This window comes from Panthera leo, chromosome C1, assembly GCF_018350215.1.
Source record: "Panthera leo isolate Ple1 chromosome C1, P.leo_Ple1_pat1.1, whole genome shotgun sequence".
Lineage (NCBI taxonomy): Eukaryota > Metazoa > Chordata > Mammalia > Carnivora > Felidae > Panthera > Panthera leo.
This window is the reverse complement of record NC_056686.1, coordinates 128,069,247-128,095,365: the sequence shown is the minus strand read 5'-3', so window position 1 is coordinate 128,095,365 and position 26,119 is coordinate 128,069,247. Positions and strand designations below refer to the sequence as shown.

At 36.7% G+C, this 26,119-nt stretch overlaps 2 protein-coding genes across 2 annotated transcripts in view; one reads left to right on the top strand and one right to left on the bottom strand.

The window, feature by feature from the left end:
* Window positions 1-26,119, bottom strand: part of THSD7B (thrombospondin type 1 domain containing 7B) — a 746,473-nt gene that overhangs the window by 160,563 nt on the left and 559,791 nt on the right. The window lies entirely within an intron of this gene.
* LOC122225912 (thymosin beta-10) lies at window positions 24,318-24,769 on the top strand. Its single transcript, XM_042948619.1, has one exon. It carries the CDS (start codon window positions 24,390-24,392, stop codon window positions 24,522-24,524), a length of 135 nt encoding a protein of 44 aa, XP_042804553.1. The 5' UTR covers window positions 24,318-24,389; the 3' UTR covers window positions 24,525-24,769.

The following is a 26,119-nucleotide window of genomic DNA, read 5'->3' as shown; positions in this document are numbered from 1 at the left end:
TCCATATAAAAAAAGGGTGAGGTACTAAGAAACATGAGGATTTAAGCTCTAAATTTTAACATTATCATTTTCCAAATGATGTAAAGGGCATTATGCACAATGGTAGGTACATTTTCCCGAGTGTTGGTATTACTCTTCTTAAACTACATGCTGATCAAAATGAAAAAAAAAAAATTAAAAAGGAAATAGAAGCAGGGGAGAACACATTTCCAGGATGTTACTATTCTCTGTTCTTTTAGAAACTTTCAGACTTTAAAGGTTGTCAGCATCTTGCCTCACATCTGGTTGGCTTTGTTTCTCTCCAATCCACAAACCAAAGGTAAAATTGGACTCATGAGCTGACCTTTACCACCGGCCATTCTTTTATTTGAAGATGATAATGGATTTTCCTCATGGAGGAAGTTGTGAGCCACAAGAGCCCTCATTTATCATACCTTTCAAGTGTGTGAAGTGGTGACAGTGGGGGGACAGGAGGCAGCAGCCCCTAGGACAACAGAAGACAGGCATAGTTGCATCATGGTTTATTACCTCAGAATGTTCTTTGATTACATATAATAAAGTTAATCTTTTGCTGACATTTAACCTGCATCTTTGTGGCCAAAATAAGATCATTCTGCAAGCTGTTAGAGAAAGCAATTGTTAAAGTATAAAGCAAAGACCTCAGTAAATTTGACTCAACTTCGTATAAATCTCTTTTCAGAAAAACGAGAAAGATTTGAGGAACACTACAGATAAAATATGAAAACAACAAAGAATGGCTGTCTACAATATTTTTTTTAGTCTATTGCCAAAGTGCTTGAAATAGCCCCATTTCTAAGAGCTGATTTCTTGTGTTATTTACTAGCTGCTAATTTTTCTCTGACATTATCCTGGGCACTTTAAATACATCATCTAATTGCATCATGGCAAGGTTACTCCAAACTGGTCATTGTTAAACCTTTTTTACAGAGGAGGAAACTGAAGAATAAATGGGGCCAGAATGGCTACTCAAATGTTCTGACACCAAATCTCAAGCTGTTTCCATTAAGCCCATCTATCTCCTCTCTACTTAAAGAATTTTTCTTTTGCCAGACAGATTATATTGGGCAGATGACAATACTATGCTTATCAGCCACTTAGTTACACCTTAGTGTAACTTGTTTCAATTCAGATGTTTTCTTCCCTAGAGTTGGTTTCCTTAATGCAAAAATCGGAGTCTGAAGATGGTAAAAGGGTCCCAGTAGGCACATGGGTATGATAGAAATTTCATGGGTGGAAACACTGAACACTGGAAATAGGTTTAAGATGGAAAGAAAGGAAGTTTCAAAAATTAAGCTCATCATTTTGCTGCTACCTGGCCCTACTTAACTGAGGTTGGAATGTATTCTGAAAATTGGCATATAAAGTCTCATTTCCCTTCCATTGCAGTATTGGGTATGTACTTGTATCCTAAAGTAGCAGAAAAGGAATTTAGGGTTAAATGTAAAATAATAAAAGATGGATATAGTTGAAGACAGAGCTAATCAAGAAATTGCTCTTGTCTTCCTAATTGAAGTGCAAAGAGATTAGCTAAAACCAAGACCAGATTAGGAGTGGTATTCTTGAGGGGGAAAAAAAGGTGGGGGCAGGGGAGAAGAAAACACTTTAGATTTTGCAAAGATCAAACACAGCACAGAAATGCTTAATAAAATCAGGTAATAATCATGGCATGTAGGATACTGGAAACAATCTGGAAATTAATGGCATTGTACACTAATTTTCTAGAAACAACTTAATTCACTTCCTTCAAGGAATTTTTCTTTCACTTTTAACTCTTATATCATTTACCTTCCTTTCAATTGAAGTTGAAAGTAATGAAGGCAAAATCTTTTACAAATGAACTGGAATATTATTTCAAACAGTAGAGCATGTAACAGGTCTTGGCTTCATGTTGTGGCAAGCTGGCATCCAGCAGCCTGGGGGTGACGAAGCTTGTCAAGAACTAAATCTTTTGGCCAAGTCTGCATCTAAACTTGTATCCACATGATAGCAAAATGGTGGTTTATCTAGTTAAAACACATTGAGAATAGGGGAGTAAAAGTTACTAAATGCATTGCTTGGCAATATGTAAATTGAACTGAGCAGCTGATTCAAGTTTATAGATTTCCCCTAGTCCCTAGCTGTTACATACATCTAGACTAATGGATACAGTCAGTAGTAATAGTCCTATCAAAAAAAGTTTGCCACATACATAATTCCTTATGGTCTTTCCTGGTAGTTAATTCCAAAAAAAAAAAAAAAAAGATTAATGTGCTTTGTCTTTCTCCCTCTTCACCCTTCTTTCTCTTTTTACTCTAAATCTAGTTGAAAGGGGAAAAAAAAAATCACCATTTGTGTGTGTGTGTGTGTGTGTGTGTGTGTGTGTATTTTGCTTCAAGGATCCAGTGAAAAGCTACCCTTTTGTTTTAATACTGCACAGTATTATGCACATATTAAATACTCAGCTAGACAATGGCCTGTCTACTGCAGAATACATCCTTGTGATAATATGAGACAATATGTCATTAGCTTAAAAGCATAAAAAACTCTACTTCTATATTCACGACAGCATTATTCATAATAGCCAAGAAGTGAAAACAACCTAAGCTTCCACTAACAGAAGAACGAATAAAGAAAATGTGATATATACATACAATGGGATATTATTCAGCCTTAAAAAAGGAATTCCTGCCATATTTGACAACATGGATGAAACTTGAGGACATTATGTTAAGTGAGACAGTCCAGCCACTGAAGAAACTGCATGATTCCAATTTTATGAGGTATCTGAAAGAGTAAAACCCATAAAAGCAGAAAATAGAATAGGGGTTGCCAGGGAGTAGGAAGAGCAAGAAGAGGTTACTATCAAATAGTAAAGTTTCAGTTATTTCACATGAATAAGTTCTAGAGATCTGCTATACAACATTGTGTTTTTAGGTGATAGCACTATATTGCACAAACAAAATTTTGCTAAGAAGGTAAATCTCATGTTGTGTGTTCTTGCCACAAAGATCCTGGGGTTAACTGAATAATTAATTGTCAGTAGTCCATGGATCTCAAATTCAGATATAAAATAAACTTTTGAAGTAATTACTTGTTATTAGTATGACAAGAAAAATATAAATAAAGGTTCAAGTATATTATATGTTAGTATATAAAGCATTTGTTTGAATAATCCAGAATATACTTAAATTCATTCTTTTTATAAGAATTATCTTTGTAATAAAACATAATCACAAATACGTGCATGGACGGTTCTTTTAAACCACTTCTGGGCTGTCTAAACTATGTCCTTTATCTCCTGGAGATCCTCAGACCCCAGGTGGATAAACTTTTATGTAAAATATTAGCATATTTACCACTTTCTCAACAACAATGCTTCTGTTAGGATCTCCCGAGGGACAAAAACAAAACACAACTCCAGCCCCTATTAAAATCTTTAACTTACCTTACTTTCTATCATAATTTGGAATGGATTTATAAAAATATAGTCTTGTATATTTAAACTGAATTGTCGTCAGTAAAAAACATAATTAAAATTTACACCTTGAATTCTATCACATCTAGCAGAAACTTCTAAAAAGTCACTGTCACTGTTTTGACAGTCAGTGATCCACTGTAGGTGACACTTAGCTGGTACTTAATGAGAATCTTTCGAATGTTAGTTGGCAGATGCTAATGGCCAGGAAATACACGTTTTAGCTGTATTTCCTTTACCACGGTTTATAACATCATCATCCATGCTAGCTTGGTGATTACTCTGATCTTATGTTCTTCTCAATCTATTTGCATTTTCTCCTTGGTGAAACTCAAATTACCATTGATTTCTCTGATGGATTTTTCTAACGAATACCTGTTGCTCTTGAGTTGCTCAAGTGTTTCCTCCACATGATACCACACAGAAAAAAAAATGTTGTTCTATGGACTTCACAGTCATGTGGTGTACATCAAGGGGTGTGCATGTAGTGATGCGGGAAGCAGACAACGAAGACAAGGTTTTCTCTGCAAACTGTGAGTGATGGTTGAGATACAGTTAGTAATTTCAGCCAGCAAAACATAAAAACATTCTAGATTGAAGATGTATCTAGGATGTGTGTGTGTGTGTGTGTGTGTGTGTGTGTGTGTACACACACATCAGGAATAATGCTGAGTTCCAATTTGGGATTTCCTGCCCCCCAATCCTACCGAAGTATAATTGATATACCTGCACATTTGATATATACAATTTGATAAGTCTGACATACACATGAGCATATGCCTATCAACCCATGAACCTATCACCACAATCAAGGTAACAAACACGTACATTATCCTCTAAAGTTTCTTTCTGTCCCTTTTTTGTTGTTAAGAACCCTTGAGATCTACACACTTATTTTTTTTAAGCGTACAGCACCGTATTTTTACGTATAGTCACTATGTCAGGATTTCCTGTTTTTAACTATTCACAACATCTACAGAGTGACACAGTGATTTTCAAAGCTACATTAAGAATTTTCAAATATACATTTGATTTTTTTTTACATTTCTTTAATGTTTAATTTTGAGATAGAGACAGAGAGAGAAAGAGAGAGAGATAGCGCCAGTGGGGGAGGGGCAGAGAGAGAGAGAGAGAGAGAGAGAGAAAGAGAGAAGACAACAGAATCTGAAGCAGGCTCCAGGCTCTGAACTGTCAGCACAGAGCCCAACATGGGGACTGAACCCACAAACTGTGAGATCATGACCTGAGCCGAAGTCAGACACTTAACTGACTAGGCCACCCAGGTGCCCCACAAATATACATTTGATTTTAGTTCAATGAATATAATTCCTAAAACAAAAATAAAACAATTTATGGTAAGACTAAATTGGTAAGCACCAAATAAATAAAACCTAATTTTTTTCATTGGTTATAGGATTGGGTGGATTAGTATTTTCTTAAGAGTTGGAGAAATAGGAGAGCAGATGAGTCTTTTCTATTTGTTAGCACTTATAAGCCAAACACACAAAAATGTAAAGTTCCTCCCTTGATCAAATATTAACAAGTATAGGAAACTAGGTTAACATGCACAGAATTTCAATTTTATCCTAAAATCAGAGAACTGAGGGCAGCCAGAAGGAGTGCTGCTTTGGGAATGTTAGTCCTGGATTTGGTCGTCATGCTAGGAAAATCATGTTATACATATCTGTGGCTCATGCTACAGGACATGTGGAACTTTGTCATGGATAAGGTTCTTTCCTGGTTAGCATCTAGCAATTTCAAACTCAGTATCTGTCCATTCAGTTCTAGTGATATGCAACTCTCTTCTCTTAAGCAAGGCACAAGTGAGTGCTCCCTTCTCTAAAATTCAGTGGGCAATGTCTTAGTTTTTTCACCTCAGAAGATTTGTTATTCTTAATAATATACTGTGTGCATGTACATATGTGAAATGGAGAAAAAGAGAATGATAGGAAAAAACTGTGAGTTCTCAGCCTCATAGAGACAGAGCCACTTTGTTAACAGCTTTTAGAGATCATCATCATTATCACAGCCCTAGCATGGCAATCATTATTTCTCCCTGTGAATAACATTTGGGTCATCAGCACCTCTATTTCTAACTTCATAATCAGTGAAAATGTGTATCTTATATTGTAAGCAGTAGATACAATTTATGAAGATCCAATTTTAAAGTCATACCCCCAAATCTACTCCTATATCAATGTTTTGAAATTCTAAGTGCCTTTTTTCATAGAAGATATATATATATAAATATATGCATATATATGCGTGTGTGTATATATATATACACACATATACATATACATATAGAAGACACATTTAGAGAAGATAGAAGATATACATATATACATACACATATCAAACATGCATCTTAATTGTATAAATATATACAGCATATAAAATATACTATGTATATATATTTATTTTATTTTCAATTTTTTTTAACATTTATTTATTTTTGAGACAGAGAGAGACAGAGCATGAATGGGGGAGGGTCAGAGAGAGGGAGACACAGAATCTGAAACAGGCTCCGGGCTCTGAGCTGTCAGCACAGGGGCCCAATGCGGGACTCGAACTCAAGGACCGTGAGATCGTGACCTGAGCCGAAGTCGGCGCTCAACCGACTGAGCCACCCAGGCGCCCTGTATATATATTTATATGTACTCCTATATATGTGAATACCTTATCTAGGTAATTAGTATTGCATCACTTTGATAAGTTACTTCTGATTATAAAAGTTAATATCAGTTGAATATTTTTACCTTTTTTGTTCTATCCCAGTTTGCCCTGTACTGAGTGTTTTGCAATGCTTCAGATCTAAATATCAAACTACTGGATTAGAAAGCTGCGCTTAACTACCTTAAGGAACCTCAAACTAGACATGTCTGGAACTAGCATCACATCGAACCCTCAAGGTTTTCTCTGTCCATTAATGGTGTTAGCATCTCACTAGCCATCCAGCTTGAAAGATGATTCTTCCTTAGCCCTCTCTGCCTCAAGTTCCAATCCATCAACACATCTTGTAAATTCTGTCTGTGAAATGACTCCTGAGGCTATAACCAGTTGTACCCAACAACTTACTATTCCCAGCCCCCACCAGTGGCTGAGGACCTTTGTGTTTTCCTGTGCTTGGAAGCCCTTTTTTCCGTTTTATTTTTGTTAATATCATCCTACAGGCTCAAGTAAGTTGTAATTTCCTTTATGAAACTTCCCTAACTTAATTTCCTAGAATTAATTGATTCCCTACTCACTGCTTCTGGAAATCCAACTATAAAAAAACAAAACAAAACACACACAATAACTAGAAATCAAAGAAGTGGATACTGTGCATTCAGGGTAAGGATTAGAGTATATTTACTTCTGAGTGTACTGCTCCAGTATATTCAATGGTCATTAAAGGTTTCAGATGGGATTAGGGGCTTCTGCTCCCTCACGTACTGACTCAGTAGAGAAAGGCATTAATTCAGACCTGGAGACAGGCTTCCTTGGGTTTTAGTCCTAGATCTGAGTTACCAGCTGTGCACCTAGGGCAATAACTTAAACCTTCTGAAGATCACTCTCTGAAGACTTTCTTCAGCTTTAAGAAAGGCAAGAGAAGGGCACCTGGGTGGCTCTGTTGGTTAAGTGTTTGACTTTGGCTCAGGTCATGGTCTCATAGCTCGTGAGTGGGAGCTCAGATCCTGGAGCCTGCTTTGGGTTTTGTGTCTCCCTCCCTCTCGGCCCCTCCCCCACTCATGCCCTGCCTCTCTCTGTCTCAAAAATAAACATTAAAAAAAGAAAGAAAAAAAGGCAACAGAGTACTACTTTCCTCACAGGATTAATCCAAGAACTAATGAGATAACACGGGTAAAGCATCCTGCTCATCAGTTTGAACTGTTGATATTATTTCCATGAGCAGGAGACCCAGCAGAATATCAGAACAAATGATGGTTTGGTGCAGCAGAAGGCCAACACCAGCGAGGAGCCATAGATCCCAAGGCATCCTGTTGAGGATACTTCTCATTCCTAAGTGGGACAAAACAAACCTTCACAGCTTTTATCTATGCCTTCTGTCACTTAATAACCTCCCATTCTTTCTTCCTCAAGCTGTTTGCTAGAACCAGAGTGCAGTGCAATGATTTTATGTTCCAGGAGTCTGAATTACCATTGATCTATAATTCAGAGAACCTGAGCTGTGGTGGGCATACAGATCCACCACATCCTTCTTTACTTTCACCAATTCTTGTCACTTCTCCCTGTTCTGGAAGTAGGGAAGAAATCAGGACACAATCAAGGTGGAAACGGTAGTGCTGAGAAGAGAAAGCCCTAAGTGCAGGCTGAGGAAAGGAATAATTATCTGTAGGAGTCTATTGAGCCCTTCAGCCATGGAAGCTATTTCCAGATGGCAAGTTATAATTAAGAATGCTGATAGGTAGACTGAAGCCCAGAACTAGCAACTCTCAAACTATGTTCAATGGATCTCCTATGATTGTTCAAGGGGGCTTTCAGGGTTAAATAAGTTTGGGAAATATTTCCACCCTGTCATCTGGAGATTTACATTATATATAAGTCTATTAAATTTTTTATAGATAAAAAAATAGTTTAATTCTATTTTTCTGAAAATTATTTGAACATGAGAATTTACACAGTTGCTTTTACCTTAGAACACTAAGTAACTTCTTGGTGAACATGTGAGATATGGTTGAAAACCTGGCCTATACTAATAACTAGTCAATGAATAAGGTTTTGGATGCAAAAATGGACCCTGTGGCTAAGCTTGCACAGAATGATACTTCCACGAGTCTAAGGAAATGCACTCTTCGCTTTTAGGGGAACTGTTCCTGAAAGCCCTTGGATGTGTAAAAGGCTAATGGGGTGCACTATTTTATTTACATGATCTGATTGTTACTATCTTCTCTAACTCGAGATATTCTGTGAAGCTATTTACAGGGGGCATGAGGGCTGGTGAATGACAACCCATAGGCTAAATCTAGCCTACTCCCTGTCTGTGTAAAGAAAATTTTTTGTGAAACCCAGACATGTTCTTTGCTTACTTACTGTTTATGGCTAACTTTGCCATACAACAGAGCTGAGTAGTCCTGACAGAGAATCATATGGCCTACAAAGCCTAAAATATTTACTATCTGGTCCTTTACAGAAGAAGCTTGCCGACTCCAGCTTCTAGGATTATTATTTAATTTAAAATGAGAAGATCTCTTTGTAAAAGTAGGATTACAGACTTTATTCTCCATATTAATTCATTCTGGAAAATATCTGTTTAATTACTTTATATAGTGCCAGGAAAAAAACCTTAAAACTGTCATGGATATAAAACTAAAACATCAAAAACTGGCCATTCTCTCTGAGTGCAAAAGTCATGGCATGCATACAGTCTCAGTGTTTTGAGAAATAACTAAGAACTGCATACTTAGAGAAATCCTTTTTTTCAAAATTGACTTAATTTTCAAAGCTTTACTAAGTTGCCTTCTTAAAACTCCAGACACTTCCCATAGTCCTTCACACAGTTAAAATTTTAATCTTGTTAATTTATTAATGCACTTAAATTTAGCCTCTTCTGAACACTAATGAAAATCTCTATTTGAATTATAATTAATTGGAAAGTTCTTGAAACATGCAATTTAGTTTAATCAAAAGTGAAAATTCTCATCTCTTCTCAATAAAGATAGAACTTCAGAGTTATTGCTCAGTACACTCTACATGTAAATTGAATAAAATAATCTAATACCTATAGCTGGTTTTTTACAGAGTTGCAGAATTTGAGGAGACCTAATGGTACTATGATAAACACCTTGTGTTGGTATTTTAAATTAGCATAATATCCTGTAAATAAAAATGAGTTTCCAAAAACTCTCAAATAACATGGTCACAGACTTTTTGTAAATACCGATAACAGTTATGATTTTAAATTGCTAAAAATAGCCTAAGCATATTCTTTGTAGAATCACTAATGATAATCTAATACTGCATTCTTGTCTCAAATATTAAAGAACAATCCAAAAGTACTTTGAAAGTAGTAAGTGTGAAGACCTGAGCAGCGATTGTACATCTAAATACATATTAATTCCAACATGACTGTTACATATGGAGAGTAAATGACATCATTCAAGCCCACTGAGGGCACTGGCCCTTCTAAAAAGTTTATTTCCCTCTTTGAGTCTCTGAAAAACAACACCCAGTCCTAGAGAGACTTAACACTTGGACAGAATTACAAAGAACTAAGAATAAAAGTGAGCAGAAAAGGGATTTAGCCCTTAGAATGATATCAGGTCATGATTTCAGTTTCCAGAATTCAAGCCCCTGGGGTCCAGCTCTGAGCTGACAGCATGGAGCCTGTTTGGGATTTTCTCTCTCCCTCTCTCTCTACCCCTCCCCTGCTCACATCCTCTCTTTCAGAATAAATAAACTTTAAAAAGATAATGGATTTATTATGACTAAGCAGGAAATCTAAGAGGGAAATGCTCTTTCATTTCAGGAAATTCTATACTCATCCTACTACTTTTAAGGTAATTGTTTCCAAAGTGCAGTTTGTGGACAGCTAAGGAGTCCTTAAGACACCTCCAGAGGGTATAGTGGTCAAAACTATTTTCATAATAATAATACAGATGTCATTGGCTTTTTAATTTTTTTTTAAAACTCTTCTAGTATTTGTAATGATGATGCAAAAGCAATGAGGGTAAAACTGCTGTTACCTAAAATGAATCAAGAAGTGGGACAAACTGTATTATAGTCATTCCATTCTTCTCCACTCCACTCATGACTACATATACTTATAATATGCTGCATGACTAATTTTGAAGTGTGTATGTAACTCTTCTACTGCATATTGAGGTTGGATGGTTCTCTGAACAAAAGGCAATTATACATAATTGAGTTTCAAGCTAAACTAGCTCCTTTGATCATGGGATAACACTATCACTTCGAAGAACATTTTCGAGCTTGGAGAAGAATGCTGGTGCAATTTTGATTGGGATTGAATTGAATGTGTAAATTTCTTTAGGTAGTATTGACATTTTGACAATATTTATTCTTCCAGTCCATGAGCATGGAATGTTTTTCCATTTCTTTGGGTCTTCTTCAATTTCCTTCATAAACTTTCTATAGTTTTCGGCATACAGATCTTTTACATCTTTTGTTCAGTTTATTCCTAGGTTATTTTATGGTTCTTGGTGCAATTGTGAATGGGATCAGTTTATTTCTCTTTCTGTTGCTTCATTATGGTGTATAAAAATGCAACTGATTTCTGAAATTTGATTTTGTCCCCTGCGACTTTGCTGAATTCATGTATCAGATCTAGGAGACTTTTGGTGGAGTCTGTCGGGTTTTCCACCTATATCATGTCATCTGCGAAAAGTAAAAGCTTGACTTCATCAAGGCCATCAAGGACATCATCAAAGGCCAATTTTGATGCCTTTGATTTCATTTTGTTGTCTGATTGCTGATGCTAGGACTTTCAACACTATGTTAAACAACAGCAGTGAGAGTGGACATCCCTATCATGTGCCTGATATCAGGGGGACAGCTCTCAGTTTTTCCCCATTGAGGATGATATTAGCTGTGGGCTCTTCATTTATGAAACATTTATGATGTTTAAGTATGTTCCTTCTATCCCGACTTTGTCAAGGGCTTTCATCAAGAAAGGATGCTGCATTTTGTCAAATGCTTTTTCTGCATCAATTGACAGGATCATATGGTTCTTATCTTTTCTTTCATTAATGTGATATATCACATTGATTGATTTGCGAATATTGAACAAGCCCTGCAGCCCAGGAATGAATCCCACTTGATCATAGTGAATAATTCTTTCTATATGCTGTTGAATTCGATATGCTAGTATCTTGTTGAGAATTTTTACATCCATATTTATCAGGGATATTGGCCTGTAGTTCTCTTATTTTGCTGGGTTTCTGTCTGGCTTGGCAATCAAAGTAATGCTGGCTTCATAGAATGAGTCTGGAAGTTTTCCTTCCCTTTCTATTTTTGGAACAGCTTGAGAAGGATAGGTATTAACTCTGCTTTAAATGTCTTGTAGAATTCCCCAGGGAAGCCATCTGGTCCAGGACTCTTATCTGTTGGGAGATTTTTAGTAACTGATTCAGTTTCTTCACTAGTTATGGGTCTGTTAAAATTTTCTACTTCTTCCTGTTTGAATTTTGGTAGTGTGTGGGTGTTTAGGAATCCTAAAATTTTCATGGAACCACAAAAGACCCTGAATAGCCAAAGTAATATTGAGGAAGAAAACCAAAGTGGGAAGCATAACAATCCCAGACTTTAGCTTCTACTACAAAGCTGTAATCATCAAGACAGTATGGTATTGGCACAAAAACAGACACAAAGACCAATGGAATAGAATAGAGACTCACCAGAATTGGACCCACAAATGTATGGCCCACTAATCTTTGACAAAGCAGGAAACAGTATCCAATGGAAAAAAGGCAGTCTCTTTAAGAAATGGTGCTGGGAGAAATGGACAGCAACATGCTGAAGAATGAAACCAGACCACTTTCTTACACCATTCACAAAAATAAACTCAAAATGGATAAAGGACCTGAATGTGAGACAGGAAACCATCAAACTCCTAGAGGAGAAAGCTGGCAACAACCTCTTTGACCTCAGCTGCAGCAATTTCTTACTCGAGACATCTCCAAAGGCAAGGGAATTAAAAGCAAAAATGAACTATTGGGACCTCATCAAGATAAAAACCTTCTGCACAGCAAAGGAAACAATCAACAAAACTAAAAGGCAACCGATGGAATAGGAAAAGTTATTTGCAAATGACATATCGGATAAAGGGCTAGTATCTAAAAATCTATAAAGAAGTCACCAAACTCCACACCCAAAAAACAAATAACCCAATGAAGAAATGGGCAGAAGACATGAATAGACATTTCTCTAAAGAAGACATCCAAATGGTCAACAGGCACATGAAAAGATGCTCAATGTCACTCCTCATCAGGGAAATACAAATCAAAACCACACTGAGATACCACCTCACACTGGTCACAGTGGCTAAAACGAACAAGCAAGAGACTAGATGCTGGCAAGGATGTGGAGAAATGGGAACGCTCTTGCACTGTTGGTGGGAATGCAAACTGGTGCAGCCCCTCTGGAAAACAGTGTGGAGGTTCCTCAAAAAATTAAAAATAGAACTACCTTATGACCCAGCAATAGCACTGCTAGGGATTTACCCAAGGGATACAGGAGTGCTGATGCATAGGGGCACTTGTACCCTAATGTTTATAGCAACACTTTCAACAATAACCAAATTATGGAAAGAGCCTAAATGTCCATCAACTGATGAATGGATAAAGATGTGGTTTACATATACAATGGAATACTACTTGACAAATGAGAAATAATGAAATCTGGCCATTTTCGGCAACATGGATGGAACTGAAAGTTATTATGCTAAGTGAAATAAGTCAGTCAGAGACAGACAGATACCATATGTTTTCACTCTTATGTGGATCTTGAGAAATTTAACAGAAGACCATGGGGGAGGAAAAGGGGAGAAAAAAGTTACAGAGAGGGAGGGAGGCAAACCATAAGAGACTCTTAAATACTGAGAACAAACTGAGGGTTGATGGGGGTGGGGGGAGGGGAAAGTGGGTGATGGGCATCGAGGAGGGCACCTGTTGGGATGAGCACTGGGTGTTGTATGGAAACCAATTTGTCAATAAATTATATTTAAAAAATAAATAAAATAAAAACATTTTTGGTTAGCCTGGGTGGCTCAGTCCGTTAAGTGCCTGACCCTTGATTTTGACTCAGGTCACCATCTCACAGTTCCTGAGTTCAAGCCCCGCGTTCAGCTCTGTGCTGATAGTGAGGAGGCTCCTTGGGATTCTCTCTCTTTCAAAGTAAGTACACTTTAATAAATAAATAAGTAAATAAATAAATAAATAAATAAATTCTCAAAAATCGAAGTGAACAGTGATAATATCAAGCTTCCGAGGAAAAATTAAAACTGTGGAAATGCTTCAGAGCTTCTCTATACTTAATTTTTTTCTGGAAAGATGAGTGGTGATATTAATATGAATTTTTAATATTATGAGGTAAAGTATGTCAACATTTCAGCATAACTCAATAGACAAAAATATATTCTAAATGATCAGTGCATGATGTTACAAAATCATGGATTAAAGACTTATTCAAAATGTCAGACAGCTCACTGGATTTTAAGTTAACAAATTATAACAAGTGGATTGCTGGATTTCAGATTTTACGTTGCAATTGAATGTTGATAAACTATTATTCAAATTTTGGTATATAGCAAAGACTATCTAGAGTTATCTAAGAAGGTCTACCACAAACTTTTTCTATCTACCTGTGTAAGGCTGGAATTTCTTCTTATTCTTCACTAAAACCTATTACAAACAATTGAATGCAGAAACAAATATCTTCTATGATGCTAGAGATCAAAGAAATTTGCAAAATGTCTAACAATTTCTACTTTCTAAAATTTTTTGTTTTGGAATATATACTGATTTTTCATTAAAGTATTATTAACATGTAATGGGTTTACTTTTAATTATTTTAAATAAATTAAATCTTTTTTCAATTCCTTACTTTATATATTGAAAATGGTAAACCCAGATACAATCCATATACACAAAAGTTCTTTGGGATCCTCATTTTTAATAATATAAAGGACCTTAAAACCAGAAAATTGAAAGTCATTGTTTTAAGGGCACTTTCCTAAAAGGCTTTTAAATTAAACTCTAATTTCTTCCCTATTTCAACTGAAATAAGCATTCTACAAATTCACTCTCTGGCATTAAGGCAAGCAATTAATATTCATGAACAACTATGTACCATAAACAAAGCATTACAAAATGGGCAGCAGGATGACTAAATTAAGGCCTTGAACTCCAACACCTGCAGACTGCAGGCTCGTGACATAAATACATAAAATAATCTCCATCTAAAAACAAGGACCTTTCCGTCTTCTTGAAATTCTCCACATTATTTTTCCATTAGTCATGTTATTTTTGATAGAGACTTGAATTCTGAGAATAATGCTTTCATTGTAAAACTACCATAAGAAAGCAAGAGCACAAATCTCATGATAAGTAGCCACTGACTATTGCCTCTGGCTTCCCCCTGAGCACAGACAAACCCTCTCTGGCCCTGTTCCCACTGTGTCTCTTCCTTATGGTGAATCATCTGTAGAGACCAGGGACATGCGTATGGGCAGTCTGACCTGTGCCTCCTTCTAGAATCTGTTAGATCACATTCCACAAGCCTGAACTCTAGAATTGTCTGCCAAATGTTCCTCAAAAAATTAAAACTAGAACTACCTTATGATCCAGTAATCACACTACTGGGCATTTACCCAAATAATGTGAAAATACTAATTTGAAAGGATCTATGCATCCCTATGTTTATTGCACCATTATTTACAATAGTCAAATTATGGAAGCAGCTCAAGAGCTCATCATTAGATCAATGGGGAGAGAAGAAGTGGCATATATACAAGGGAATAGTATTCAGCCATACAAAAGAACAATATCTTGCTATTTACAACAACATGGATGGATTTACAGAGTATAGTGCTAAGCAAAATAAGCCAGAGAAAGAAAGACCATATGATTTCATTCATATGTGGAATTTAAGCAACAAAGTTAATGAACAAAGGAAAAAAAAAAGACAAATCAAGAAACAGATCCTGAACTATAGACAACAAATGGTTACCAGAGGAGAGGTGGGTGGGAGATGGGTGAAATAGGGGAAAGGGATTAGGAATGCACTGGTCTTGAGCACTGGATAACATACGGAACTGTTGGATCACTATAGTGTACACCTGAAACTAATATAGAACTAGAAGTTAACAATAGTATAATTTAAAGTAAAACAAATATATACAACAGTAAAAAAAAAAAAAAAAAAAGAAAAGAAAAAAATTCCCCAGCCAAATGAGTATGAGTTGCCTTCATGACTTGCATGGGTCTCTTCCCTTGGTGTATCCCCCTGGAGGATGGGTTGCACCTCTGCCTGCACAGAAGTACCCCTAGGCCTGAAGTGTGGACATGGATGCTGGTGTGCAGTGGACAGAGCTTGTACAGATAGTGGGAGTGTGGGCTGGAAGAGAACAAGTACAAACCATAGGCTGAAGATGGGCTCTCCTTACAACCCCACATTCCACTCCAAACTTTGAGAATCCCAAATTTAAGCCTAGCCTTCTGGGTTGTTATGAAGGTCTATTTTTTAAGGTAGAAGGATACAACATATTTTACATAGCAGTGTGTTGCACTGATTTATAACTTAATTATCCAAACATGAGATATAGGTGACTGTTTATTTGCTCTCTCCAGACCACAACCATAAAGGGATGAACCTGGCTATTGATGCCCGACTAGGTACAGGGAAGGAAGATAACCATTATACTGACAGAGTCTGTCTAAAGAGGACAGGCATTCTCAGATTCACTTCATATTTGCCAGATATTACTATTTTCACAGAGATATTAGGAATCTAAATTTTAAGGCAAAAATTCCTATTTTTAAAATTTCAACAATTAATCAAAGACCTGGTGGCAAACACTGATCAGTCTAAATAATGAACTCAGCAATCTATAACTTTCTAATGGATCACCAGATTAAATGATCTGGACTTGGAGAAAGTTTGTAATATGGTGTGGTTTCCAAAAACCTTCCCCAAAATCCTCACCAGCAACATAATCAAGAATGATGTTAATAGTGACAGCTACTACTTATAGAATGCCTAATGCAAAGCCAGGCACTTATTGTTGACCATGTTGTCTTAACAGCATTTATACTTTCAAAGGTTTTCTCATCTATAGGAAAGCTTTTGGCCTCAGCTGTCAGTTTTCACTTTGCCAGTCCCTTTTATAATAATTTGCATCAAGAAATCTATTTATGCTTCTGCATGGTGACTTAACTGTGGCAAGTATAAAGTATGTACATGTAGATTAGAGCAATTTACCTGATCTGTGGAGGGATTAAATCTTGGCACAAATTGTAATTAAGTGAGTTAATCTGGTTCCATATTGATTCCAAGCCTGTAATTCAATAACAGGTTCTGGGCAAGTGAAAGTTGAACCTTTTTGAGCAATATGGGCATCAGGCATGAAACTCTTCTGCTTCTATGCCAATAAAATGTCATCTCTTGATTATGACTTCCTTTATAGCTTTTCCATAACTCCTTCAAATGGTATTCTAGATGGGCTATAAAGTAGTTAATCAGAATAAATTAAAATTTGTACTTAGCACTAAAATGTAAATTAATTGTAGGTTTTCTCCCAAATCTAACCATTTTAAACATCTGGTATATATATTTTAGTGCTTCATTCACTCTAATGGTGATAATTTTAGCAAGTTGTTAAAACTACGTTTCACTTCCTCATCATAGCAGTTCAAGGGATGCAGCTAATGTGTCAGCATCGAAGCATCCCTTACAAACTCATTAGAGAAACAACCAGTCCTCTTTGGTTCACCATAAAGTAAAATAGAGCAGAACATTATCATCTGCCCACTGCCAACCAGACAATGAAACCACTGGCCTTACTGTGAAGAAAGTTTAAAGTTTTCAAGTCTCAAGGGCACTGAGTACAGAAAATTAATCTTTTCACTGCCATGTTTTATACTTCTGAATATCAATTTTCACCAGCTGTGATAGTTTCTTTTGTAACATCTGCTAGAGAGTGGAAAAGATGAATAGCAACTGTATTTAAGCATAGTGATACTTTTTTTTTTGATGATTAAGGCCAACAGAATTATGGGAAATTCATGACTTACAAATGATATAAATTATATAAAGATTGAAAATGCTCATAACTTACTTTTAATTAAGTAATAAGCCAGAACAGATTTTTTGGTAGTTTTGAATAATGTGCATTTCAAATGACAGGCAATAATTCATGCAAAGAGGATCATATACTGAGTTCAAGATGTTCATATTTCATTTTTACATTCCAAAGCTGTTTCAATTCAGTTTTTCTCTTAGATCTTTGCTATCCCTATTTTGCTTTAAATAGCCAAATTGACCGATTGTTTCCTCACAATCATTCAGTATTTTACTCAATTATCTTTCTTGTTTGGTTTCCTAGATATAGAGGACTTCAATTCTAATATGTAGAGCTTTGGGGTAAAGGGGACAAGAGAATCCAGATAGGTCTAGGTTCATGTCACCAAATGCTTCATTTTGGTAAATGATTTTCCCTGGACTTTACTGAACTTATCATTTTTTTAGCTTCATATGGACATAACTTTAGTCACTACATGTGCAAAATGTATCTTTTTTTTTAAAAAAGTGGAAAATATAGACTAACAATTTAATTTTCAACAAAAATGGTGTATGGATGTACTGCTTATCTGATTTCAAGCTCGCTTATTTATCATATGGACTGAGGCACTGGAAATTTGGTTATGCCAAATGACTTGCAAAATGGAATGATACCCTTGTCCCCACCACCCCCCCGCTCTCCAAAAAAAGTGTCAAGGAAGGGACAGGCAATTCATATCCTCATAGGGAAAGTATTAAGTCATTTTTCTTAACACACGAGAGACTTTCAGATATTCAATTACAGACATTAATTTTTCCATCTCAATGTAAGGCTTAAAAATGTTACTTAAAACTAATTTTACTCTTATCAAATTCAATGTCAAAAAGAGTAAAATTAAGAGTATACAGTGGACATTTTAGTTCATTCCTCAAAATACAATCTATCCCAGCTGATTCTCTGGTCTAAGAAAGAGTTCCTTCTCAACTGATATACATTAGCATCCGAAAATGTAATCTACAGTCCAACAGCTTTGCCACCATCTGGGAGCTTGTTAAAATCACAGTCCCTATCCCCTGGGAAGACAACTGCCTGCATTTTAGCAAGATATGTCACATGATTCACATGCACATGAAAGCACTGCCCTACCACCAGGGTCTCTTAGGTGGATTTCACGTGTGTATTAGACACTGAATCTAGGGTCTCAGACCATTCACTGTTGCCACAGACAAATTCCAACACATATTCCAGCTTGTCAGATGAATATTACTGTTTTCTATATGTACTGTGAAGTTTAAAAAATTAAAGGTTGGAAAATATTTGATTGAGCTAATCAAGTTCATCCCATGACTCCTTCCAGAGATGGCTTAAGAATGGACATAAAATCCAACTTCAGCCAATGAGGCAGTCTTTTGGGGGAGTGAACGAGGCTCTGGGAAAATTTTGTTGTTCCTAAGATGCCCCCAAAGGACACTCTCTTATTCTTCTGATCATAGCTGTAACAGGAGGCTATGCCTGAAACTGCTGATGGCAGTTCCTAACATCCTGAGGATTAAATCAACACAGAAGATGAGAAAGAGAAATTAAGAACGACTATGTTCTTGATAACATTGCTGAGTCACAGAATCAATCAATCCTTGAACATGCATTACCATTGGATTTCTTATTACAGGAGGTAATGGATTTTTGTATTTTTTTAACGCCAATTTAGTTTGAGGTTTCTGTTAGTTGCAAATCATCCTAATATAGAGAAGGAATGGATAATTTTGCTGATTGTGTCCAAATTTCTTCATGCATTTTCAAAGCTAAAGCAGTCCTGATGCTATAAGCATCTAGAGCATTATCATCTATAATTTCAATCTATCCAACCACTCACTTGAGCTTCCAAGAAGGCAAGTTCCCAGTGGAAAGTGAGCAGTAAAGTTTCTATGAGCATTATTGAGGTTTCCTCTGGGCATATCATTTATTCCAAGTGTTTGCTGAATGAATGAGTGATTGCTAACACATTTATAATTACTTAGAATTCAATTTTATTTTTACCTCTTCTCTTTTTGAAAGCTACCAAGTCTCATTAAAAATTACTATTGCTGGGGCGCCTGGGTGGCGCAGTCGGTTAAGCCTCCGACTTCAGCCAGGTCACGATCTCGCGGTCCGTGAGTTCGAGCCCCGCGTCGGGCTCTGGGCTGATGGCTCGGAGCCTGGAGCCTGTTTCCGATTCTGTGTCTCCCTCTCTCTCTGCCCCTCCCCCGTTCATGCTCTGTCTCTCTCTGTCCCAAAAATAAATAAAAAAACATTGAAAAAAAAATTAAAAAAAAAATTACTATTGCCAAGAAGTCCCTGTCAATATCATACACTTAACATAATTTTGCCTGCTACATTTCTATAGCTCTCCTCCCAATGTCGTTAATTATATGGCATGGAAATACTCAATATTTAAATAATGCAAAGTGTAATATATTAACTACCATATCATACCACTCCAAACCATGGGTCCATGCTATATCTTATATTTTTCTCTGTATTCAGGGGTATTTGCACAGCCAGCAGTTATGTCCCCTCATGCCTAAGGAAAAGGGAGTTTCACAGAGTCCATATATTCATTTAAGTCATCTCCCACAAGATGTCACTTCCTCATGGTAAGGCCATTTCCCTTTAGCAGTACAGGGAGATTGTCAGAAGGGAGTGTTTCAGGCCAGAGTATCCTTTATTTGTTTTCCTAATAGAATAATGACCATGTAGTACACATCCGTGTCCCTGGTATTTCTCACTGCATTTCCCCATGAATATCCCAGCTTCCTGGCCCTTCAGGTCTGATAAAACTTGGGCATATATTTTCCAAGTCTCCTAGAATTCCCAAAAAGCTTCAGCTTTTGTGGTCACCATGGTTTCTGGCTTAATAACACACCTCTTGTTGAAGAAGCACTTCTTATTTTCTTCCCTAGTGTTGCTTCCTGCACTTAAGAACTATACTTCTTGTTTTTGAATCCTATATCTCAGGCTCTGTTTCTGGGAGAACCTAACCTAAAACACTGTTATCACTTTTCAAGGTGCTTATCTAGAACCAGGCAGTGTATCTGTTTTAGGGGTGGCATGAAGAGGCAGCCAGAAATTAAAAACAACAATAAATGAGGAAATCATACAGTGGGAAAAGGAGAACCAAGGAAGGGTAAATGGGAGGAGCAAGGGTAAATAAATAGGTAAAACGTTTAGAAGGTAAATTTGAGCAAAGATTTAAAAATACAGAAATACTATGCATATGTCAAATGTCTTTTTAAAGGAATAAAATGTAAAATTTTGGATCAACAATGGCTTAAATACAATTGTGTTCTCTTGCTCCAAAACAGAGCAAAGCAACAGCAATTTCACTCTGTTATTACCATTTGGGTTTATGACACATGGAACCTACTGGCCCCCATTTGACACACAGTACATTGGAGAATTGCTTCAATTCAAACTTTTCTAATATTGCTACTCAAATCAATTTACCTTCAGTTCCAAGGGTAACAAGATTGTTGTCTATTAGTGTGGAAGATAGTTTTGAACAACCCTTCTGCTATTAGAGAATATTCTTTTGAGACAGACTTTGCAATTGGTTCCATACTTTCATGCTTTCAGCACAGGTAATAAGCACAGTGTCCCTTACCTTGCCATCTAAGAGAAAGATTTCTCTTCAGGAAAGATAGCTACACCTCTAATCAGCCTTGGATGGTCTATATTTAAATAGCAGTGGAGCAGGATTGTAAACCAGCATAGAGGGAATTTGGGGAGTAGCTTCCAGGGAAAAGGCAATACAGTAAATCCAAACATCTACCTTCATTAAAGAATGTTTTGGTAACTTGTAAGTTGAGTCAATTTTTGTTAAAAGCACATTAGACAGTCCCTTGATTTAGCTGATAAGCCTGAAAATGTGACTTCTCACTGTCTACAAGAAAGCATTGTATGAGGCCTGATGGGGAAGATGAAACACAGGAGTGGCTCCTTCCTCCTAACTCATAAGCTGTTTCCTTGGCCTGAGTGATTTGCTGACTTGAAAAGGACTCTGAGCTGGGAGACATGTGGTAGGGACAGGATCATTAAATATCTTATAAACTATAGTAGAGTTTGCACGTTACCCCAAAGGTAGCAAGAGACCCATGAAAGGTTTTATTTATGGCCAGATTTGTGATTTAGAATGTTTGCTGGGGTTGCTGTGTGAGGAATTGAGTGGAGGGGAAGAGAGGAGAGATTAGAGACAGAGGAAAGGTAATGGTTATAATGGCTGTTTTAGTAGACAAGTGAGCAGAATTCAGCCACAAGGGAGTGATCCTACACTTGTTCTCTTAAGACTTGGGGGTAGACACCAGTCACTGATATTCTGTCAAAGAGCACATGTGGAGATAAACATTTAATGTATCCATATGACTTCCAGACCCCTTTTGATTAGTATCAGACAGTTCATACTTCAGGTCATTATTTAGAAGTATATACTATTTGCATTTAGGATAATCTGAGATAATTTACAAGTTAAAATGAAAAATCAATTCTCTACTGAAGTTGAATGTATATGCATGTCCTATGACAGAAATTCTACTCTTAGGTATGTACTAAACAGAAATGCACACACATGAGCACCTCAAGACATGTACAGGGATGGTCACAGTAGTGTTATTTCTAATATCCCCAAGTTGAAAACAACCATAATGTCCACCCAACAACAAAAATAGTTAAGACGTGGTATATTCAATAGTATGATATACATAAGGACATAACAGAGCAATGTCAATGAAATATTGGTACAAATCACAAGATGGAAAATGTCATAAACATAATACTGAGGAGGAAAAGGCAGGCCCAAAGAATATATAGTGCAGAATCCATCTACAGAAAGTTTTTTAAATGAAAGTTTTTAAATGAAAATGAAAACCAGGTAGAAGTTACCCTTTTGTAAGAGATACTTACATGTATAAAGGAAATCTCCACTTGTAAGAGTGCCTCATTCTCTGTACCAGGAAAGGGGGGGGCGGTGACTCAATCTCTAGAAACTCTGATCAATGGAGAAGACAGCAACTTAAATATGTATAACAACTTTGTGTTTACTGCACTTTTCCTGGTAGCCTGCTATAACTGACTCCCCAGTCCCAATATCTTCTTGGTCTTTAGCTCAAGATGGTATTTAAGGTGATGACTTCTGGCCATTTCAGGGAGTTACTCATTATTTCTAAGGTCACTCCCATGTATACAGGAAGTATATGGTTATTCAACTTTTGTTTTTGTCATATTAATCTGTCCCATATGATTTTAATTCTTCGACTAGCCAGAAGAATCTTGAAAGGTAAAGTAAAAATTTCTCCTCCTCAACAACAGTGTTGGAAATGTGAATGGTAGTTCTACTTGGTGAAAGGAAGGTAGTAAGAAAGCTGGAGCACCAAAGGGCCACCTGAGATGTTGATAATGTAGGATTTCTTGACATTGGTGGTAACTGAATGAAAATGTTCACTATGAAAATTCATAGAGCTCTACCCAGAATGATTTGGCTATCTTTCTGCTGTACTCTTTCATAAAAATGTTTAAAAAAAATAAAGATCCAAAGAATCACAAATTCATAGGAGATTAGTCACAGATATATAAAAAGCTATGTTTCCTTTTACCACTAAAAAAAAAAATGCAGTGCTGAACAGGATGTTTAGCAATAAAATAGACTTTCCATATAGGAAACAGTGACAGTAGCTTTTACTATGTATCTAAGCTGAGTTACTACTACCAAAATATTTGACTACAAATGTTCAAGTAGCTAAATGTAAAAAGAGAAACAATCTGCATAACTTAGTTCTAAAAGGCAATATGGTATAGGTAAAAGCAAATGTAAGTTGTTAACAGAAATTATGTGTTAGAGACTAAGGAAAAACAATTCTACCTAACATTTTTCAAGCACATACTGTATGCCCAAAGAGATAGAAAGTTTCTATTTTCATTTTCTATTAACGAATACATATGAGGTAGTTGGCATTATTATACCCATTTGACATTTTATGAAACTGAGACTCAGTAAGGTTAAATAATTTTCTCCTATTCCCACAGCTAGGAGATGACAGGGCAGCGTTTTACCTCATACCTGATAGTCTCTTTAATCTCCTATATACATCAGGGTGGATTTGGGCAAGTCATTACACCTCTGTAAGCCTCAGTCTCCCCTTCTATGAAACAGGAGGGTTCTCCCAGGTCTGCTTTTAGTACCAAACAAATAGTGGTTGTCTTAACTGTTTGGATTAGGAAGGGCAGCCTTGCAGAGAAAGGCAACTGCAGAGAAAATCTTTTCCAGAACTGATCTCAGCAGAAATGGCAGCCTCAGTGGCAAGAATCTCAGTTCTGGCAGTATTTACCCACTTACTTGCCTGACCAAAAGAACTAGCAAAAACAAAACTTTGTTAGCAAATACACATTCTTGAATCCCTTTAACTGTGTAGACTACAGTCTCCAGAGCAGGGTCCTGGGAAACTTTTTAAAACACCCTCCACTCCCATGGTGATTGTTCTATTCTTATGATCAATAAAGGCTATGAAAACAATGAACTCTGGATTTCAGAAGATTTAGATAAACTTCTCAGGGAGACCATTTTTATCTTGACTCTTAAGTCACACAGAAAAAAAAAAAAAAAAAAGAAAAATCATGATTCAACAAATGCTTTTCTGTAGGGATTTATCACAAGATCCAGTCAGGATCTAGGTAACTTGTGTTCTGGGATATTGGGATATTGGGATAAAGCTTGAAAAATCTAAAGGGTACAAACTTTAACTAGTAGGTAAGCCCTGAAGATTTAATGCATGGTGATTATAATCAATACTCTATTACAAACTTTGAAGTCGTTAAGAGACTAGATCATAATTGTTCCTACCACAAAAAGGAAATGATAACTATGTGACATGAGAGATATGTTAGTTAATACCTTGATAATCACTGCAATATATAAATGTACCAAATCAGCATATTGTATGTCTTCAACTTATACAATGTTACATGTCAATTATATCTTTAAAAAAAAAAGCTGGAGAATTAGCATGCCATTAAAAAACAGATATTCAGCAAGTTCATAAGTTCAACTTAACATTCTAAAAAGTATGTTTAGGTCTCTTGCTGCAGCAACGCGAGTGGGAGCACCAGTCGCCGGGCTCGAGGCGGAACTCCACGGATCGCTTTAAGAAAATGGCAGACAAGCCAGACATGGGGGAAATCGCCAGCTTCGATAAGGCCAAGCTGAAGAAAACGGAGACGCAGGAGAAGAACACCCTGCCGACCAAAGAGACCATTGAGCAGGAGAAGCGGAGCGAAATTTCCTAAGAGCCTAAAGGATTCCCCAGCCCCGTCATCTTCGAGACACCCTAGTCGTGGAGGAAGAAGAGCCACCTGCAAGATGGACACGAGCGACAAGCTGCACTGTGAACCCGGGCACTCCGTGCCGACGCCACCGGCCTGTGGGTCTCTGAGGGGACCCCCACCAATCGGACTGCCAAATTCTCCGGTTTGCCCTGGGATATTATAGCAACTTATTTGTATGATTAATGAAAATAAAACACACCTCGTGGCAAAAATAAATAAATAAATAAATAAATAAATAAATAAATAAATAAATAAATAAATAAAAATAAATAAAAAGTATGTTTAATATAACCAAATCTGGTGGTTAAAGTCAAAAGCATATTCCTTCAATGCCTGAAAAAAATGAAAAACAAAAAAAAAGAGCGAAGTTTCCATTCTGTATTTAAAGCTTAAATGACAGAATGATTCATAAAAACTTAAAAAGTATGTTCTGCCACTATTTTTTAGAAAAATACTTGAGAACTTCTACTTTAAGTACTTGGTTAAGAAAACAGTTTTCTAAAATTGCAAACACAGACCATGTGATTTCCTATTAAAACTGACTTATCCAAAGTAGTTATTTCAGGACTTCAGGAGTTAAGGAGCTAAGGAGGTGTGGGAACACAGTGAAAGAGTTACCAAGACAAAATTTGACAAAATTTACCTGCTTCATAATTTAATAGCTGTCTGCAGCCAATCCTGAAATTCCTGCCTAGGGACAGTATAGGGGCTAAGGGCAAACTGCCCTAAGATGGGCCATTTTGGCATGAAGATTACTTCAAGCTGAAAGCAATCAAGACCCTATGGGCTCAAAAGAAATGTTGGCACCACCCTTAACTACAGAAGAATCTCAACTGGAGTTCTTTCCCAAAATAGTGGTTATTCTCAGAGATAAATTTTATCTGAGTGATCCATCCACATGGCAGGGCAAACATCTAATTATCAAACATTTGCTCCTCTTATCACCCCATGAATTGCACTCCTTTCCCCTGAAGTCCCAGACTCCCACCCCATTCTCTTTAGTTCGGGATGACTTGTATACCTCATTTTGCCTGTCTTTGGAATTTCCACATCTGTGTGCATCTCCCATTCATGCACTGTTAAATTTGATTTTCTCATGTTAATCTATCTCATGTCAGTTTCAGTCTTAGTCCAGCTGGAAGGACCCTTGAAGAAGACATGAATTCTTGCTCCCAGGCAACAGCACTGGGGACATTTACCAAGTCAGCCTAATAAAGAACATTCTAGAAGTACCTAAGAATATCTTGAACAACTGAAAGTGATTTTGAATATTTTCAGAGTAGCAATGCCTAATATTAAAACAGTAAAACACAAGACAAAGTGGACAACAGGTAAAGGAAAATTTCTTTCATGAGTTATTCTGGCAGCTCTCAAAAATGATCAAAAATTCAAAAGATTGTAACAACCTAGGGGGTATTACTTTGGAATGATCAATAATAGTTTATGTGGAGGCATCAATGTGGGGGAGAGAAATCTCTTAAGAAAAAACAATTTTGGGGGGACCCAGGTGGCTCAGTTAGGCATCCACCCCTTGGTTTTGGCTCAGGTCATGATCT